Consider the following 21,569-nt stretch of genomic DNA (forward strand, 5'->3'; position numbering starts at 1 on the left):
CGGATTGAAACCTTTCCCACTAAAAAGACCAAAGGCAGATGTTAGTGTGCTTTCTGTGCAGTGAGAAAGGCTTTAGAGTAACATTTGCTGCATTGATAGCCATACAGCGTACCATCATGAGATCTCTCTATCTGGCCTATATGACTCATCACTTCATTTGTTTCTTATCACCCAAACCATTTTTAGTCCATATTTGAAAACACTACGGCTTTGAAGGAAAACTGCTGGGCAATAAAGTGTGTAAAAATATGATGTGGAAAACTTTTACTCAGAGCTTAACATAAACACTACATCCCCCAATGAGCTATTAAAGGCCTTCTAGTAGTGAGTTAAAAATCAATAGAAAGCTTTCAACTTCTGGGCCACATTCAAACACTACTTCATGGTTTCTTCTGACAGTAATTCCGTCTACGCCTTCTTTATCCCCCGCCATATCTTGTTTTAGTTTTTTCTCCCTGAGATCCTTCACTGTGTCACAGCATGGTTAAATTTCCATCCGCACCTCTTGGCGCTACACTAAAGATTAAAATGCTGCATTATGTCTGCAAAAAACGCCTCTCAATGTGAAACCTGAGCTCAAGAGCAACAAATGTGAAGCAATTTCTAAAAGGACATACTTTATCTTACCATTTCTTATTATCATTAGCAGAAAGGTCAATGTCTGTCCAAGTCTATATCCCTAGGACAGAGTACTCTGCCTTAGAGAAATGATGAGCAAGTATGTTGTGTGAAAATGACACATTTAGGCAATGACATTGGACTGGAGTGCAGAGACTCTCCAGTTCCTTTGTGCTATCTGTGTTTGTGTGGACATACAGATGGCTGTGGTGTCATCCAAACCCAGAGGGATTGGTTAGATCACTCTGCTGTCTATCTGTCTGTCTCTGTAACGTGTAATGGAAACCAGGGAATCATTGTGGGTAATTAGTTTCCTATGTTGTCTACAGTCTCATTCTTGCGGGAGCAGGGACAGGGGACTGAGTAGGAGAGGAGATTATGAGCCCCTTGCCACCGAGGTAGCTGCTAATAATGAGGCATACGTGGGACAGCAGGGCGACAGCGAGACAAAGAAGCAAAGACTGACAGACCTTTCTGAATGAATCACCGTTTCAAATATAGACCGGCTGAAATGAGTGGAGAAAAGATATAGGTGATCACGGCAGGTCATCGAGGTGGACAAACAATTCTCTCACAGCAGCTGTCTACACTGACAAGTCGTGAGTTATTAAAGATTATCTGTTTTGACAGCTGAGAACTGTCACATTGTTGAGTGCTCCAAAGGCTTTCATGTTTCCAAATTTCAAGAATTGTAAAGCACAGATTTCTAACTGACCCCAATGTTGTCAGTATATCATAAAGACACATCAAGCATGTACAATATAGCGTGTAATCGTTTCATCAATCATTTTGATTGTATTTCATGTAAATATCCTACACTAAACTGCTAAAACTGTATTATTTAGAATTAAAACCTTTTTACTTTCAGGGTGGAAAGTATGGTAGTCCGCTTTTAAAGCAATCGTATCGAAATAACGAAATACGCATATTCTATTTCTAGTTTTCTATTGCTTGGCTGGAAGCAGAGTCTCCGCTGGTTGCCTAGTAACTGCACATAACACCTGTTACAGCAAATTGAAAATGTTATACTTTGGTGTGTGTATGAGTTGAATAAACTAGATTTAAATAGCTTTAGGAGGTGCTGGTAGGTGGATTTAGTTACTTTCAGACAGAGCCATGCTAGCCATTTTATCCAAATGTCAAGTCTTTGTGCTAAACTAAGCTAAGCTAATTGGCTGCTGGCTGTAGCCTTGTTGTTCCACTGACAGATGAGAGTGGTATCAATCTTTTCATCTTACTCTCCACCAGAAGGCGAATAAGGGAATTTAACAAAATGTCAAACTATTTCTTTAAAAAGGGTGTTAGCCACATTCTGACATTCAACTTTGTATCTTGCACACTCCTAAAACCTGGTGTATTCTTTTAAAAAGTACCAGTGGATCTGCGTCTCAGAGCAGCGAGACCAACCACAATTAATGGGTTTCCTGCCCAACAACGGCCCCATATTGTACATCACAGGCTTTCTCAATGTCAGCTCGTCAGTGAGTACTCTGTCACACACACACACACACACACACACACACACACACACACACACACACACACACACACACACACACACACACACACACACACACACACACACACACACACACACACACACACACACACCCCTCTCTTTCAGTGGCCTCTGACATAGATTGCCATGGTGACATCAGTCAGCCCCGTTGGCATAGTGACCCTCCCATCACCTAGTCGGGTCACCTTGGCTCGTTCCAGCACCCAACTGGGAATGTTTTGTGTGTGTTCGATTTGAATGCATGCGTGTGTGAGCAGGCTTATCTGGCACTTCTCCAAACCACCTGGCGCTGTGCCACTGCCCTCCAACGTCTTGACTTCTACCTTTTCTTCAACATTTCTTCCCTGTTACTTTACTCATCCTCATCCCTCGCACCTTTTTTTCAAACTCTGATATGGTAACTCAAATATTATGTAGCCTTATGTTTGCATACTTGCAAGTTTGTGTATGAGTGCCAGGAAAAAGCGTTGTGTTTGCATGTGGATTAGTTCTCAGTAAAGTTACATAACAATTAAAAAGGGCAGCCATCTGCTTAACCCTGGCCAATGGGTTAGCAGTGAGGCCTAATCCACTATATTGTTTGTGTGCTTATGTGCATGCACATGGGTGCCCGTGTGGGTGTGCGCACACATGAGTGTGTGCATAATCTGCCTGGGTTTTCATAGCACTCGAGTGGGCAAATTGGTAATCTCGCAGGGCCAGGCCAGAATGAGATTTAATCCTTGTAGATGAACTCCCTCTCTTTTTCTCTCATGGGTTATCCATCCATTTATCCTTTCTTTTCGTTCTCGCTTTCCTCTCTTTGCATTTATTTAGTTCTACTTAAAAGTAAAATCATAATCACATTTCCCTGACACACTGCACAGATCTGCATCCCTATGTTCTAAAAGAAAAGAGTAAAATCTATCTCACCAATTTCACTCACTAAGGTAATTCTGGACTGCAGGTGAAACGAAACAAACAATACGAGGGTGCCTTCTTGGGCTCTGGGAAACTGTACGCCATTGTTCACCTTTAAACTTTTTGGCTTTTCATAGACCAAATGATTCATCACTAAATCAAAGCAATAATAACATATGTACTAATAATGAAAATAATCGGTCGCTGCAGCCATAGATTCTGATCTTCACCATTCTCTCATGGGCCTTTGATGTCATAGTAGTCCCTTCAATTAGAGGCAGCGTATCCCCTCAGCATAATGGGGCCAGGAGTTTCAAAGGCCCAGTGAAATTTACAGTGGATAAGTGAATAAGGTGCATCATCAAAGCCAGGAGCAACAGCCTCAGCCATCTCTCTTATAAAGGCCTTTCTATCTTTGTCTCTCTGATCACTGCGAAAAACGACGACGCCTGTAGTCATTATTGGAATGTCATGAGAAGTGCAGGACGGGGATGTCAAGAAAAATTACAAAGACACCAAGGAAGGGGCAAAGAAAGTGTCTTGAGAAGAAAGACTTTTATGCAATCTGCCAATACAGATATTCAATATGTTACCATGGTGACCATATGCAACTATAATAGTGTCCACAAATGAGGGCAGCCAGGTACAGAAGCAAACAGGTGCAGTAATATATACACAGGATATGTAAATACCATGGGCTCAAAAACAGCCTCTTCTTGCACCTAAGTATGGTGTGAGTATATAGTATAGTAATGTGCGTGTGTGTGTGTGTGTGTGTGTGTGTGTGTGTGGGGCGGGTTATAGGAGGGTGACTGAATACAAGCAGAGGGGGGTCTGAATTCAGCGTCACTGTCTTCATTGGAACCACTCTCCATGAGACGCTGTCTGAACTCACCGGGTGTGCCAGCACATGTGGTGTGCTTGCATGTGCTCAATGCATGTCTGTGTCTGTGTGCGTGTGCGTGTGCGTGTGCGTGTGCGTGTGCGTGTCTATTCGGCATCAGTAAAGTGGATTTGTGACAGATAATTTCTCCAGTACACAAATGATTGTTATTATTGCTTATTGACTAACCCATGAGCCCGGCTACAGGCAGTATTTCAGACAGTGCAAACTCCCACAAATACGGTGACAGCATCTTGTGCACGCACAGCCCACCAACAAAGCCATCTGTGTGGGCAACATCATGTGTGACGTTTCCGACAGGCTCAGAGGTTTGAGATGAAAGCACGCAGGCACGCACAACATTATGTGCATCCATGCCTGTCAATATCAGGTAAGGCTGCAGAAATTTAAAAAGGATTGTGTGTATAACAATACTGATGAAAGGGAAGGAATGCATTTACAGCTGTATTGATTATGTGCAAAGAATAGGATTAAGAGAGAGGAGCATTAAATAATATTCCAAACAGTTTTTTTGAAGGCTTATGAACCAGAATACATAAAGATTCAAAGTCAAGGGAAGGAACAGCACGAAAGGACAACAAGAATAGAGATATTTAGAAAGAGAGGGGGTTGTGATGATACTAAATAGGTAAAGAAGAGGTCATTCTTGAACTCCATTTCATTAACTTCAGAGCGATAAGTGAGGATATTGCAGAGAGCAAAGCTAGAGAGGGAGACATGTTCACCGGTGATCCCTATTAGGCTGAGAAAGGGTAATACAGAGAGCTGCAGGAAGAGAGAAATAGCAGGGTGATGCTGAAAGGCACAGGGAAAGTGGTGAGGGGGGTTGAGGAAGGAAGTGTTGGACAGGCAAAAAAAAAAGAAGAGGTAGGAAATGAGGGAGGGGTGATAGGAGCAAGGAAAATGGTGGAAAAAAGAAAGCGAGCAGATGAAGAAAAAGCACTTTTGAAAAAGAATGAAGTCCATTAAACAGACCTCAGTTCAGTCCTCCCCCTTCGCTAGACCGAGGTTGTGGATTTAACTCAATTATCACTACAGGCTTGGGGAAAATTGAGGGAACCCCTAATAAAGTGAGGCTACCAGTGATTTTAGTTTGATGGGGATCATTTGCCATTTTTGATTGGAAATATGTGAGCAGTCAGGCAATTTAAAAGCCATTACATGTCCAAATAAAATAATATCTCATAGGCTAATGTGGCTCGGCTTAATTAACTAGTTGTTTTTTTTACTATTGGTTGAACAAACGGAGACCATTATTTGTGTTATTATAATTGGACCATTTGCTCACCCAAATGATGAAGAACTTTTGAAGTTAAATATTGCTTTTGCCAAATAATGCAAACACAAAATGTTTGTACCATCCCTCCGCCCATTGTCTCGACTATTTTTGAGGTTTGGAAAGTTTAATAACAGCCTTGCAAAATGACAAAGGCTTCTATATCTAAGGACAGAGGGTGTCGTAACCTGTACAGTCTGTAAAGCACACTGAGACAAATGTATAATTTGTGATATTGGGCTATACAAATAAATTTGATTTGATTTATATTATGAGTGAAATATTACAAGAGCAAACACGGCCGTTTCAAATATTGCAAATAACCAATAGAGGCTTAAACTTGCACAGCTAAATTAATTCCTCACCTAATGCTTTTGCTAAAGGCCAGCCACATATTTGACTGTTTAAATAACTAGCTGTGAATGTTTAAAATTAATAAGAGCTACCCTTTTGGAGAGTGCTACTGTATTGTAGAATGCCTGTTAAAAGGTTGCTATATGGCAGGGGTGTCAAACTCGTTTTAGTTCAGGGGCCACATGCAGCACAATTTGATGTCAAGTGGGCCGGACCAGTGGAATCATATCATAATAACCTATAAATAACGACAACTCAAAAACACATGTTTCCCTTTGTTTTAGTGCAAAAACGTACATACTGAAAATGTTCAAATGTAACGAACTATCTTTTTACAACCTGAAATTTCTTAAGAAAAAAAGGTGCAATTTCAACAATATTATACCTCAGTTTATCATTTACATATGTGCATTACAACTTACAGATCACAGTGCATCTACAAAAGGCACAACATTTTTTTGTCACAGGTATCTGGAACAGTATTTTACTTTATGATTAAAACAAATCATTTTTATACTTTGCAAAGTCATCCCGCATGTTTGACACCCCTGCTATATGGTATTGTGGGAAAGGCAACAAAGTGAAAGGAATGAAGCCACTCATCCATGCAGTCGTGTTATCAGATCAAGTCATTAACCTGGAAACAGAGATTCCAGGGCAGAGAAGAGAAGACAGTTGGCTCCAGTTATTAGGGCATCCATGTCAGATGGAGCATGTCTGCTGGTTTCTTCTCAGCAGTGCTCTGCTCAACTCATCGGCACTGATAAGGTTACGGATGTCCTGAGGGGGGGGGCAGCATGTTGAGGAGAACCTGATGAAGGTTAAACCCCTCCAACCCCTCCTCTTAATCACTGCCATTAGCTCCGCAGGCACCTCCACTCTGACCCCATCACCTCTGGCCCTCAGAGATTAATCACACACACACACACACACACAAACACTGATATGATGTGCACACAAGCACTCGCAGAGGTGTGAAAAACATGTCCATATTCACATGTGCGCCACTGAAGTCATTATGGAGCAGTCTGCATGTGTGTGTGTGTGTGTGTGTGTGTGTGTGTGTGGCTCATCTGAGGAGGATTGGGAAACAGCATTGCAGCGAAAGCAGCTTCATGTAGTTTATCAGGTCCCTAGCACTGAATTATCTGGACTTTATTATCTCCCATAGGAAGCATCTACATGCATGTGCACATGTGTGCAAGAGGGGGTATGTGAGTGAGTGCATGTAGTGTTAATGGAGTGTAAATTGGGCTGCAAAGTGGCCGTAGGTGCAATGCAACCTCTTTGTGTTTGCGGTTAAAACGAATTGCCAATGTACACACACTGATGGCCGTGTAACTGCAAACACATCCGAGCTTACACAAAGCTTCTTTTCAATAGTTAAAATAAATTTAAAAACACATTTAAACAACATTAAAATCACAAGCTGCCTCAGAGCTGTTTTTGAAATGAGTCCCATTTGTTTGCTTTAGCCATTAAACTGTGAAAGCGCTCAAAGGGAGATCAGTAATCACTTTATACAGGACTGCTTATATACGGCCTGATAGATGGAGGACCCTTCTCCCCCTCTCCACCAACCACTCTTAGCCTTGCCGTAAGACATCAGAGACATGTGTGTGAGGCACATATAAAGGGCAAGGGCCACGTCTGGCTGGGAGCCTCTGTGTGATCCAGAAGAGGCCTGATGCGAGTCCTGGGACTCGCTAAATGAATCACTCCGTAGTCTGGACACACATCCCGGGCCTCAGGGAAGGCCCTCTGTGAGCCCTCGGTACTCATCTCTCCTCTTTGTGCCCTCATACATGGGACTTCTCACACGTGACAGAAACGGCTACAGTGTAATTCACAGAGAACAAGAGCACTTTATTAAAAGAGCTCTTCAAAGGGGACAAGTCAAACAAGACGAGGGGGGTATATTAAGTACCTCTCCTGGACAAGTGGGAGAATTAAGGGCAAGAGGAATCAGGTGGTGTTCTCAAAGTTCAGCTCTCCTTCCTTTGCATTAGTTTGATATACAGTCCACTCTATACGTTAGAGAAAAGGAGGCGACAGGTACAGTGTCTGTGCATTTGTGTTTGTGTCCTCTAGCCTATTTATAGTGTGTTTAAGGCAGAGAAAATTAGTTTTTTAATTAAAAGGTCTGCTGGATTTAGTGTTGCTGCTCAGGGAGAGAGAGAGAAAGAAAAAGAAAAAAACAGAGAGGAGGCCCAGAGTAAGGCTAACACACACCCAGCCATCAAGCACATCTCTCTGGCTTAATGAGCCTCCTTTAGCCTGGACTCATCATCAGCTGGGATGGTAAAATCTGGAATAACACATTATTATGTGACTCAAATCATGTCTTTCTGCAGGTGCATGTAAATGTATTCCTGTGTGTCTGTAAGTCTCTTGTCTAGCTGTATTTGTCAGTGCTAAGAGAGAGCTCATAAAGTGCTGAGACGCATTCATGGATCTGCAGGAATATAGAGCTGGGCGCACACATACACACACCTCCTCCAGGTAAAGGTTTGAATATTTCATAAAGTCTCATTAAGAAGTGAATATAAGAGGTTGAAGTATAATGACACCAGCGAAGACAGAGTCATAAATTCAGATCCCATGCAAGCCTAATCAGCGCAAGTCATACAGACACAATCACAAGCTTAAGGGCATTTGAAACATGAGCCAACTACACCAAATGTTCCCCATTTCCAGAACCTAAGACAAGGAATCTCCTCAGTCCGACTAAACCTTTAAAGACAGTCTGTATTTTTCCCTGTAAAAAAAAAAATCAAGCATCCCTCTAAATTTCCCATTTGGAAGAATGGAGTAGTGAGTTGCTCTTATCTATTCAGTCTATTTCATTTACCTTATTTAAGACCATGGAGAGTAGGAAACACATCTAAAGTGAAAACAACAACCATAATATACACACACATTATATAAAACAAAACCAGCATACATACATTCGGTAGCATTCACCAATTATGTTATTCTTTGTCTTGTCCAATGTGTAGACATGTATACAATTTAACTTCTTTATTTGTTCTGGAATTCCTCATTACTGCTTTATGCTGACAAACGTACTGAAAGCATTGCACACAATGCCATGAGACCTTTTTAAAACAGCGCAATGATGGATGATAAAAATGTGAGAAGATCTCTCTCACTCACACACACACACACACACACACACACACACACACACACACACACACACACACACACCCACACACACACACACACACACAACACACACACACACACACACACACACACACACACACACACTGCTATCTTCCCCTGTGGTTTGGCTACATGAAGTATGAAGATACATTCTGCTCCAATCACTCTTTACAAGCAATCACTAGCCCATAAAACCAATACAGGAATTTCACATTAAATTAGCCCATTTACACACATACTAACATATGTTTATGTGTGAGTTGCTATTTGTAATGCAACATTATTATTTGTTTCCCCCATCACAATGGGAAAGAGGTGAGATGGAAGAACAGAAAGGGGAATTCATGCACTATATAAAAGCATAATTATAACTGTGGTATTGAAACAGATAAATACACAGTACCTATAACATATGTATAAATATCTTAAATGTGAATCTGTATTTTTGACATGCTTGTGTGTGTTTTGAATGTGAAAGGAGTGTACATGCATGGTGTATGTGTCATGCCCTTGCGTATGTGCAGATTGGCAGGTATATAGTGCAAGGGAGTATAGTATATAAGATTTAATTGAATTCCTTCTGCTATTGTGCAGGCTCACAACACTCTGGCTTATCCAACTCCCAAACTGCTGCCAATGAGATCTAATCATCCTGCATGAAAGGAGCCCTACCTGAGCAGAATGGTAGTGCGAGGCCTGAAGGCTGCAGGGGAATACCTCCATTAGGCAGCAAGCAAGGGAACGAGGAAAAAGGTTCAAGAAGGAAGGGGCTGGCAAATTGTGTAGGAACAAAGTGCTGGATAATGGATACAGAGGTATACAGTATATCTCAAAAGTGAGTACACCCTTTAGATTTTTGCAAATATTCTGTTATATCCTTTCAGGGATAACATTATCCTACTGAAACTTTGATATAACTTAAAGTAGTCAGTGTGCTGCTTGAATAACAGTATAGATTTATTGTCCTTTGAAAATTACTCAGTACACAGCTGTTAATGTCTAAACAGCTGGCAACAAAAGTGAGTACACCCCATAGTGAACATGTCTAAATTGTGCCCAAAGTGTCAATATTTTGTGTGACCACCATTGTTATCTAGCACTGCTTTAACCCTCCTGTCTCCTTGTGCCCAATGATGTTGTTTTCCCGCCCTGGTGTCATGTGACTCGTTAGTGTTACAAGGATTCAGGTGTAAATGATAAGCAGGGCTGTTAAATTTGGTGTTTTGGGCACAATTCTCTCTGAATGCTGGACAACATGGCACCTCATGGCAAGGAACTCTCTGAGCGGCTGAAAAAAAGGATTATTGCGCTTCACAAAGATGGCCTTGGCTATAAGAAGATTGCCAACACCATGAAAATGAGTTGCAGCACAGTGGCTAAGATCATACAGCGGTTTTCCAGGACAGGTTCCACTCGGAACAGGCCTCGCCAGGGTCGACCAAAGAAGTTGAGTCCACGTGCTCAGCGTCATATCCAGAGGTTGGTTTCCAAAAATAGACGTGCGAGTGCTTCCAGCATTGCTGCAGAGGTTGCAGAAGTGGGATGTCAGCCTGTCAGTGCCCAGACCATACGCCGCACACTGCATCAAATCGGTTTGTATGGCCGTCGCCCCAGACAGAAGCCCCTTCTGAAACCGATGCATAAGAAAGCCCGCAAACAGTTTGCTGAAGACAATGAATCCAAGAACATGAGTTACTGGAACCATGTCCTGTGGTCTGATGAAACCAAAATAAACCTGTTTGGGTCAGATGGTGTCCGGCGTGTGTGGCGGCACCCTGGTGAGGAGTACCAAGACAAATGTGTTTTGCCTACAGTCAAGCATGGTGGTGGCAGCATCATGGTCTGGGGCTGCATGAGTGCTGCCGGCACTGGGGAGCTGCATTTCATTGAGGGACACATGAATTCCAATATATACTGTGACATCCTGCAGCAGAGCATGATCCCCTCTCTTCGGAAACTGGGCCGTAGGGCAGTTTTCCAACATGATAATGACCCTAAACACACCTCCAAGATGACAACGGCCTTGCTGAAGAAGCTGAAGGTTAAGGTGATGGACTGGCCAAGTATGTCTCCAGACCTAAACCCAATTGAGCACATGTGGGGCATCCTCAAGAGGAAGGTGGAGGAGTGCAAGGTGTCCAACATCCGTGCGCTCCGTGATGTCGTCGTGGAGGAGTGGAAGAAGATTCCAGAAGCAACCTGTGCAGCTCTGGTGAATTCCATGCCCAGGAGGGTTAAAGCAGTGCTAGATAACAATGGTGGTCACACAAAATATTGACACTTTGGGCACAATTTAGACATGTTCACTATGGGGTGTACTCACTTTTGTTGCCAGCTGTTTAGACATTAACAGCTGTGTACTGAGTAATTTTCAAAGGACAATAAATCTATACTGTTATTCAAGCAGCACACTGACTACTTTAAGTTATATCAAAGTTTCAGTAGGATAATGTTATCCCTGAAAGGATATAACAGAATATTTGCAAAAATCTAAAGGGTGTACTCACTTTTGAGATATACTGTACAAGAGGGGGGTAAGTGTGTCTATTAAGGTAACCATAATTAACAATTCCTCATCAAGTTATTTAGTTACATAAGGGATACCAGCCAATATGGTACATGTTGTTTCAGAATTCTTTGTCATCTTTGCACAATATTTAGTTGAAATGTTTTATAATACCTTTATTCATCAACTATTATGAGTGAATGAGTAAGACGGGTTTCATCCGCAACATATAATCCTAAAATAATATCATTAGTTTGTTTGAATGTAGTCTGTATGATGTGATTTAAATGTTTCTCATAGGCATCTTGAGAAAAGCACTCAGCTGAAATATATATATATATTTTTTTGTTTTGTGTTTTTTTTTGTTTTTTTAAGATAAAGGGAGCAGATGCAGCTCAAAAATGTTTTATTAAAGCCCCTATTTTCAAAATAAGGCCAGATGGAGCTGCTACTGCATGTCCATCAAAGCAAACGGGTGGAGAGTGCATTACCCAAAGAGAAAAGTAATAATAATGATCATAATAATACACTCACATGAGTCATGCAGTGCCATACGCAGGGCTGCATATGTCGTCAGTTTTTCTAAAACCCACACAGGCTTTGTGTGCGCAGAAACACTGACACCGACAAATGGACGTGGATACTATTGTCTTACATCCATGCTCTCATTATACAAACCATAATACATCAAAACAGCACTGAGGACAGCAAACACAGCTGACCAACCAAAATAATAACTTACTCGAGCAGAGACGCACTCGTGCCCTCAGCATGCGAAATAGCACATGAAAATCTGTCTCTGTGTTGCTATGGCTACTGACTCTTCACATCAAAGCACCGTGGCCGGCAGTTTATTTTTTTTACGCAAATATGTGCAAGTCACTACATCAGCTCCATCAAGCTTTCCATACACTGACAGTATGAAATACTTTGCAAAGAGCCTGCACGGTCAGGTGAACTCTTGTGAGGTTAAACAGAGGACAGGGTTGAAGGGTAGAGGAGGAAACAGCTTCCTAAATGTCCTAAATGGCATGGGGGAGTGTGTACATTGTGTTTGTGTGTGTCCTCAGGCGCCGAACTGTGAGCAATTCTTCCTGCTGTGGGTGCATTTCCTCCACTGGTGACGTCAGAGCTCTGCTGCAGTCAGAGGGAGCGCTGGGATTCCTGTAGAGTCGAAAAAGCATCCACTCTACTGCTGCACAGCACATTCCTGTGTATGTTTATGTGCATGCATGCCACAGTTTTTTGACCTGTGTGTGTGCAACTGTGTGGTTGTGTGTGCTGGATTTGAATGATAAAAGAGGCGATGACCCTGAGAGATGCTTTACTGCTGTGACTTTTTGTCACTCAGCAACTGTCTACTTTTTTGAGCCTGTCCCTGTCCCCCCACCCCCTCCCCCTTCTTTCCGCCTCTCTCATGTTCATCCGTGTCCCGTGAGTTACAGCTCTCAGACGCTGTTATGTATCAGCGGAGAGCCTGTAAAACAGGAGCACGCAGTGCACACTAAAACACTAGAACTCAGACAAGTACATATACACGCGCAAAAAACAGGAACATCAAATGAGAGAAAGATCAAATGTGCTTTTGACACCTGAAAAAGCCTTTTTGTTTTGTACACCCACTGGGTTGGAAAAGGCCAAGAGGTCATTTCACTGATGGATTATTCCTTCATTACAGCTTCTGACCTCATGGCAGTATGAAATTGGATTTACTGATTCAGACTTTTAGCTTATTGAAGGGAAAAGCAAATTTAGATTTATTTTGTAATGAATATTTTTTTTAAGCTTACTATTGATAGAAGAATTCATGCAAGATTTCTGGTCAGGTCATATGAGAGCAAATAGTTTGGTGATGTATAACACATTATGAATACAGCTCTTGATCTTCAGATGTTTATAGAGTTACTTCGAGTGTACTGAAGCCCCCCATTAAAAAGAGGTTACAACACAATACAGAGAGAAAAGCTGAATGCTTGTTGGTGAACAGTCAGCCAATAGAAATAGGGCAAATTTCAAAGGGGAGAGCGTGGTGGCTGTATTAAAAGAGTTATGCTCAAATACTTTCACAAACCACTACGGCACTACAGGACAAGAGATTTGGAGGAAAGTAGCACGGGCTGAGCCTAAAATTCAGGCCAGATGGGGGGGAAATAAAAAGACTCATACTGGACTCACTGCTTTAAGTATGACTTCTCCTGTGATCGGAGTTTATCCTAATACATAGTCATGACAGAGGATTTAACCTGGCAGCAGACTCAGAGCACTGACCCGTTCTCTGATGAAGTGGCAACACAGGAAAAGCAAACAGAAGAAAGAGTTACTCTTGGCTGGACCACTGATGCAGTAACACCTGTGATCCAGGTGTTTTTTCTGTAAACTGTCAACAACACTCCCCAACATCATGAGAACAGCAAACTGAATCTGTCCTTCTTCCCCTCTCCATGAATAAAAGACTCCTTGATGTTCCCAGCTGAGGTAAAATAAGTCGACCTGACTAACATAGTGCTAACTCTCTTTAGCCTGGCCAAGTGTCAGAAGTCAGTGCCACAGAGACGAGCAGCCAGCGCAGGTTGTTGGTTTGTGACCAGTCATGCTCATCTAAACTAATCTCATTGAGGGCGCTCTACTTCACTTCACATGCCAAGCCACATCTCAGGTGTTTTTCAGGCACGGGCGACATTGTGCTTCATATCCTAAAGAGCTGACAACAGCGCGTGGCAGTGAAAAACTCTGAATGCATCACAATTACCCTGCTCCTGCCATCTGGGATGTGCTGCACACAGTAAATGAGTGCCCATTTTCATTCATGTACTTTTTCTTGAAAAACAGTCCAGGGGGGAGTTGCCAGCAGATCTGTTGACGCAAAGCAACCGTTTCATGTAATTTAAAAAAGGCATTCATTCACTGTATTCACTCTGGAAATGCAGTGATACTTCAGTTAGTAAAACTTGTTTTGTGATACGATAGGTTTTTAATGGCAAGGCATCCCAAGTGAATTTGTCTAAATATGTAAATGAAAACAAGTTCTACATTTTATTACGAAACCATTTTATTCTGAATGCATTACTCATCTTATGATACTTTAGTGTGCATTTTCTCAATACAACATTTGTATCCATCTATGAGGATACATATTAAATTGAAAATAATTAATTAATAAATGCACAAATATATCTATTAAAGGTTGGAAAGGGAACATTCACAAAATGCAATTGATTACCAAGAAAAATGTTTTAAATATACCAACAGGCATATCTTTTAAGAAATGTTAGTCAACATGGGTAAGTGCCATTATTAAGAAGATTTAATACTTATTTGAGGACCTTTAGAATGACAGAAAAATTAGTCTGTATTCATTAAAAATCTCTAGTCACCATATTGTTAATTTTCTGTACGGCAGGTCAATGACAAATGCTTCCGTGGGAATTGTACAAGTGTGCTGCAGCAGTTAGAAAACTGTACCAAAGTCAAGGTCACCGGCCCACCCATCTATTTGTTAATGGATAAGGTACAGCAGGGCACACAGCAATGAGCACAGAGCTTCCCCCCTGATCTGAGGACAGCCTGCCAAGGCTAGCTGAGCTGACAGCAACTAAAGCCGAGGCTCCCCACATGTGCTAATCTCCCAGATTTAAATGGGAACACAGCACACAGTGCAGAGCACAGAGCAGGGCAAGCCTGTCTGATCCATGACCGTATGTCTGAGCACACGCACAAGCACACGGCATGCACACACATACAGCCATACATTCATTCACATACTTATTTCTGCAGTCACATGTAGAGGCAAGGCAGATAAACAGAAATAAGTCAGATAAAGACAAAAGTTGCACGCATGGAGAGCGACTTTGGACTTCCGATTGCAGCCACTTACAGAGCGAGAGAGGGAGAGAAATGAGAGCACCACAGAGAGAGAGTGAGAGCTATCATGAGAAAGTAAGTAAGAGAGGAGAGAGAGCAATCCCTTTCTGTCTTCATGAGGGCAGACTGGGAAACAGCAAGAAGCAGTGAAACCATGACAACGAGACAACCAACCTTGGCAACCAACCCAGCGTTCTCACAGTCAGAGCCAGACATGCGGCTCAGCAAGAGTTAATCTGAGCTGGTTGAAAGAGAGAGAAACAGGATGATTAAGCCAACTGCTGTGCGCACAGACGTTTAATGTACTGTACGTCTTAAAATGCCCCATGTGGACAAAGACCAAAAGACGTTGAATGGCTGAATGGCAGCATCAAAAGTGAATAAAGACTACAGCAGGTACTGATGTCGAGAAGCAAATATTGAAGTGTGAAGTCATATATAAATGTAACAATTTAGAGCACCGGTGAGAAGAGAAATGGAGTGTTTCTGCTTGAATTCTCTCTGCTGCGCTGGAAAACTAGCACACTGAAATTCTAAATAGCATGAGGCGATGACACATTACACGAAGGGTCGGGGACCTCAGCAATAGAGAGAAAGATGGACAGAGTGAGGGGAAAAGATTGTGTATGGATGTGTGTTTAGCGAGTCTTGGTATAAATAAGGGGAAATGAACCAGAGAACCATGCCGTCCTAACCTGATTCACCACACTATATAACACGGCAGAGAAACACGGACAGTGGATGCGCAGAGTTAGGATGGGCCACAGAGATTATTCCCAGCAGTCCCTTACTTATTCACTGACCTCCCATCTAAAGATTAAGCCCTTTTCGCCTCTGGAGGTCAGCAATAGAGAGATGAAAATCCGGGAGGAGGGGAGAATAATGAAGAGCGTGATCAATACTTTGCCTTAATTAATAACCTCCACTGCAGTCAGAACGTTCAAGACCGCTTCATGCTCCCTCACTTCAAGGTTTATTTTTCCCTTTCTTCTACTCCTCCTCCTTCCTCCTTCCCTCTATCCCTCTCTCCACCCCTCCTCCCAGTTCTCCACCTCTTTCCTCATCATTAATCTCTGAAAATCGTTGGCTACATACATTCCTTCCAATCGATGCAATTCCACCGAGGTCTTGTCTGATTTACCACATGGCTGAATCCCTGTATGAATCTTGACTGGCCAGAGGAAGAGGGACAGAGTGAGAGAGAGATGGAGTGAGGCGAATGAGAGCAGAGGAGCACTAAATGACAGGGACCATCATCATTATATAACCTCAGCCAAAGTCACAGACAATGAAAAGACTTCAGGCTAAGTCCTGGTTCAATTTACTTCAGGCATACTTTCTTAGCCACGCCAAGAAATGACCGTAACACTCACGCAACAGCGCTCCTACATGCACGCATACACATTCATAAAAGCTCACAAATTGACAAAATATGCATCAGCTGAGGCACAGACTCGCACATTACACTCCCACCATTTAGGATACATTTCAGGGCTCAGGGAGCAGTGCTTTGGCTTTAGCCAGACAGTCAAACAGCTGAGACCACAGCTCTGATCCAGCTTGCTAACACAGGGTGCTACCCAGCTGGGAGCAACACGGCATAGCCACTGGGCCAGGGCTTCTCTGACTTGACTCTTTGAGCAGGCCCACTGAAACAAGGGTCTGTCCTCGCAGCCTTTCATTTATTTCTACGGTCATCCTCCAGTCAGAGGGGCAGTGGTTCGATTTCCGGACCCTGCAGTCAACATGTCGAAGTGTCCTTGGGCAAAATACTAAATCCCAAATTGCTCCCGATGGCATAGCCAACGGTGTGTGTAAGTGTGTGTGAATGTTTATTACTACTGATGAGCTTGTAAAGTGCTTTGAGTGGTCACAAAGATTGGAAAAGCGCTATATAAATGCAATCCATTTACCATTCTTACTGGGTAATCTTGTGAACACGGGGGAGATAGACACCTGTGTTTGAGCTCGACACGGGTATCAAGCTTATTTTAATGGCATAGAGGCTACAGGTCACCAAGAGTTTGCGCACCTGCACCGCTCCCAACAGCACACAAGATTCCAAGATGTTTCTGTGGATTTGCCAAGTGGTTTTTCATTGACAGCATTCCCTCCTCACTTGTCATCATCAGGATATCATGTGCTGCGAAACAGTATGGATCTCTTCCACCAGACAGCAAATCTTTGGGAGTGCCTATTGATCTGAATCAACCATGCCCTGCTTACCAGCTATCAATCAACGTCGAATTAACGGTTTTACGTTACCGTGCAATATACCTGACTCTCAGAACGATCCAGATAATGTGTGGATGTGTAAATAAATGAAAAGAAAAACAAATGAGAGCTTTTTCACTCTCTCATACAATTACAACCAAACGCTGCAACAGCTAAACCCACAGTAAGAGTTACAAACTGGCCAGCGCTTTGCTGACATGGAGACAACAAAAATAGCTGGATGCTGGCTTAAATGCCTAGTAAGCCCGTAGAACCCAGAAGAAGAACTCTCCAGCAGATAGAGAGAAACAGAGAGTGCTGAACAGAGAAAGACAGCACAAGACACAACATCACAGGCAGCTTTTTGTCAGATGAACAGTCAATATGAAAGCCCCCGAAGCAGAGATGATTTCACTCTCTAAACGTCAATCAAAGAATCAAGGAGCCTACACATCAACCTCCAACTCTTAGCCTGTCAATATATCCAAGTCTCGGAAGAAGAAAAAACAGGGACTTACACTGGATTAACAGGCAGTGTTTTCCACACAATAGGCCTTCAGGAACAAAGTAAAGGCAAAGCACGGCAGTGTTTTCCGAAGCATTAGGGGAACAGAGCGGTGATTCAGCCAGTCTTAAGTCATTGCACTGGCAAAAACACAAATCCACAATCTTCAGCTTTGTCAAACAAAGCTTTAAGATTCTGAAAAACATGAAGGCTGTTATTCCAAACCCTATTGCAATGGAGACATTCGGAAGGGAGTTCTCAATTTTAACAAATGTTGCCTCAGTTGTCAAGTTGCCGTAGCATCGTGACATCTGTTAGAGGCTCGTGAGGTAAAGATAGAGCTTTATACAACCTAACAGGCAGCACATGGGGTTAATTCAGTGTTGGATAGAAAAAGAAAGTTGATTGGCAATTTAGCAGTGTGACAAGAGTTATGAGGAAACTGCTCAGTTGTTTACACATCCATACACTGCCATACCACAACGTCTTTGGCTTGAAAATGGCCTCCATGTGTCATATGCCAATGAGTAGCCAGCAATGCAGACATTCAATATCTGTAGACCCCATCAGGCCCTAATGCCCAACTGACAAAAGGCGTATGATTTTTCTTTTTAAAGATGCATCCTATTGCTTATGCTGTGCACTATGCATTGTAGCGAGTAACCTGTCCCATGGTTTTTCTTTTAGGTGCTAAAACTAGTTGCTAAACTAGAGTGGGCCAGCCCACGCTACCTTTGGGCCACGTGAGCGTGTGAGTGACAGCCGAGGAGACTTTGGCTGCGTAGGGGATTAGATCAGGAAGCCAAATCAGAACCATTGTGGTGGCCATGTGTGTGTGTGTGTGTGTCAGTACAAGGCCTAATCACTTAATGAACACGGAAGAGCACCACTCTTCTGAGCAGGACAGCGAGATCAACCAGAGGCCTTCCGCTTTCTCCCCTTCTAATAATACCAGCCAAACGCAGCCTGGGAAAGCTCACAAGGGATTTAGCCCACAGGACAGTCCCAGCTGCCACTCACGATCGAGCCCGGCCCATTGGGCACTCACAGTTGCCAGGCCAACCCTTTCCGTGGGGCCTGGAAATGAGATCTGACAGATTATACGAATGGTTAATGGTCGAATGGGATATTATGCGCTGTCATTAATCTGAATAGGTTTGGCGTGGACTAGCTACACAGACACCAGTAACCAAATGATTTTTCTAACACAGAACACACAGAGAATGCCAGGCGCCGTTATTGCTGAAGATTTGAAACATGAATATGTAACTAAGAAACCAGGCCCAAACGCATTCAAAATTAATACATTTTAATCAGAACTTTCTCTAAGTGAAACATTGTTTGAAAAATGTATCCAAACATGACTCAACAATCCCGTAAATACATCTTGAGCCGTGGATGATCTCAGAGTCACCATATCATTAAACGTCTGTACCCAGCAGACCATAGTGCCAGCTCTGTACCACCATAAACAGCCATTAGACACTCCTGAGAGCTATCAGAGAGAGCACGGAGTCTGGCTGTGAGTGAGAGACCTTCCTACAAAGAGTAAATACGAGGAGCAGGCGAAAGGGAAACAATCAGATGTGTTTAATCGTTTTAAGACTGCATTTGCTATAAAATGAGCCAACTGGAACATCACACTGCAGATATAGCCGATACCTCACATTGCAATTAGAGCTACACTGAGAATGGATGAAACATGTTTTTTGGATTTGTATATGTACCCAAAATGCCCTGTACTGTCCTACAGTCAAAGAAGGGTACCAGTTATGAAGGCACACACACAAACAGACACCATGGGAAGGCAAAGAGACAAACTCCATTAATGAACACTGGGGGACTCGCCAGGTGAATGAACTGACAGAGGAGAATATTTCCAGAAGGCATACTGTCTGAGAAAACACACAAACATTCACACGCGCACACACGGCTGCTCAGCATGACCAGCTGGACCGGGTAGGAGAAGCAATGCCTATTGTAGCCGTTTTAGACAACAGATGGAAGGAAAATCTCTCGGCGGAGAGGAGAGGAAAAGTCTCCGACTCGCTCTCTCTAAGGGTGGTGAGTTTACGGAGCATGCTGCATCACTCCTGCCATCTCTGCCTATACACAGGGCTGTGCCTGCCTCTCCTTTCACATGGCTCCACTGGCTGCATGTAGTGGACCACAGAGGATTCTCACTGTACACTCATGCTGACAACTAAAAGGGCTGAACTACTGTATATCACACGCACACACACACGCACACACACATACGCACACACCTCTAATACCATTAATGGGCTCATGTGCTATGCAACTTTGACAAACTGCAGTGTCATTGCAGTCTATGCTGAGATAAAGCATGTGCTCCCTATTAAGGCAGCCCAGTTACATCCCCTGGGGTAAATGAAAGAAGATCACTGTAGCTTTTTCTAGCACTGTGAGCAGCCCATGGTTTAATCTGTCAAGGTGGGACCCTCTTTTTCGGAGGAAACCCACGTATTGCAGTCAGAGCCTATAGGAGAGACGCCTGCCTCCCTGCCTGCCTGCAGACTAAGAATAGATCAATGTATCAGGCAAATCGGGATTAACGACGTTGTGCGCCAATCACAGGACACACACACACACACTCACTCAAACAGGGGACACGAAAAGTTAATTTTCACAGTCCATCACACTGTCATCGTGTTCGGCGTTGGATGGTGTCAAACACGTTGCTCTGTTCCTGGACACACACACACACACACACACACACACACACACACACACACACACACACACACACACACACACACACACACACACACACACACACACACACACACACACACACACACACACACACACACACACACACACACACACACACACACACACACACACACACACACACACACACACACCCAGTCCAACGCCAACGCACAAACAACAAACCAATGTAAAGCACCTAAATCCCCCCACCCCCCTCGTCCCACTGTGTGAACAATGATTATGTCAGATTGCCGAAGAAATAACAACTCCCAAATTTTTCCCACAAGGCTTGGCAGGTGTTTGTAACTAAGCGGTTAGTTATTTATCACCTGCAGACACCCAGCCGGCCAAATTTCAACTCGCTGTGGAGCGCTCCGAAAATAAATTGTGCAATTAAAGGGGATGCAGTGAGCAAGCTGTCCCAACTAACCTGTCTGTCCTTTCCCGAGCGTCTTCTCCAAACGGTAAGGTCCCACGTAATTGGCATGTTGGGCACCGCTGTTGTCTTTACCGGACGATGACATGTCGAATCTGTGTGGAAATTAGACACTTTACAATAAAGCGCAGACAATTAAACACTCCTCGCTGGAGGTCCAAGCCGCTGTTGTCTTTCCTTTTACTCCACACAGCCTCTTCTCTTCCTCTCGCTCTCTCTCTGCCGCTTTCTGTATCTTTCTCCCTACCTCACTCGCTGTTTGAGGAGGTGAGGTTCTCTCTTTCTCTCCTCTTTTTTCCTATCGCTGCAGACAAGCCGCAAGTGCCTTGAATATCATTGTCGGTGAGAGCTGCGCTGCCGCTGTGCGTCTGTGGGAGGTGCTGCGGAGCCGTCACGGGTTGATTGGCAGCCAATCAAGCCAACCAGAGAACCCGATACGCTCTATGCTGCCGCCCTGTTTCTTGTTGCTGGAGCATCTTTGCTTTTTTTCCAGAAAAGTTGCAGGTTGTGATCAAGAGAGCTTAAACCCACACTTACTTTAACATAATCATTTTGGAGCAAAATCATATACA

The 21,569-nt window shown here is 43.2% G+C and overlaps 1 protein-coding gene across 9 annotated transcripts in view; it reads right to left on the reverse strand.

Annotated features, from left to right (window-relative positions):
* The window catches only part of brsk2a (BR serine/threonine kinase 2a), a 158,376-nt gene extending 137,049 nt beyond the window's left edge, over positions 1-21,327 (reverse strand). For all 9 annotated transcript variants that reach the window (XM_029434270.1, XM_029434269.1, XM_029434267.1 and 6 more), the window contains exon 1: positions 20,992-21,327. In XM_029434270.1, the coding sequence (XP_029290130.1) occupies positions 20,992-21,048 (57 nt within the window). In that variant the 5' untranslated portion in view covers positions 21,049-21,327. The remainder of the gene's footprint in view (positions 1-20,991) is intronic.
* Between the last annotated feature and the right edge of the window lie 242 nt (positions 21,328-21,569).

Source organism: Cottoperca gobio, chromosome 6 (genome assembly GCF_900634415.1).
Source record: "Cottoperca gobio chromosome 6, fCotGob3.1, whole genome shotgun sequence".
NCBI lineage: Eukaryota > Metazoa > Chordata > Actinopteri > Perciformes > Bovichtidae > Cottoperca > Cottoperca gobio.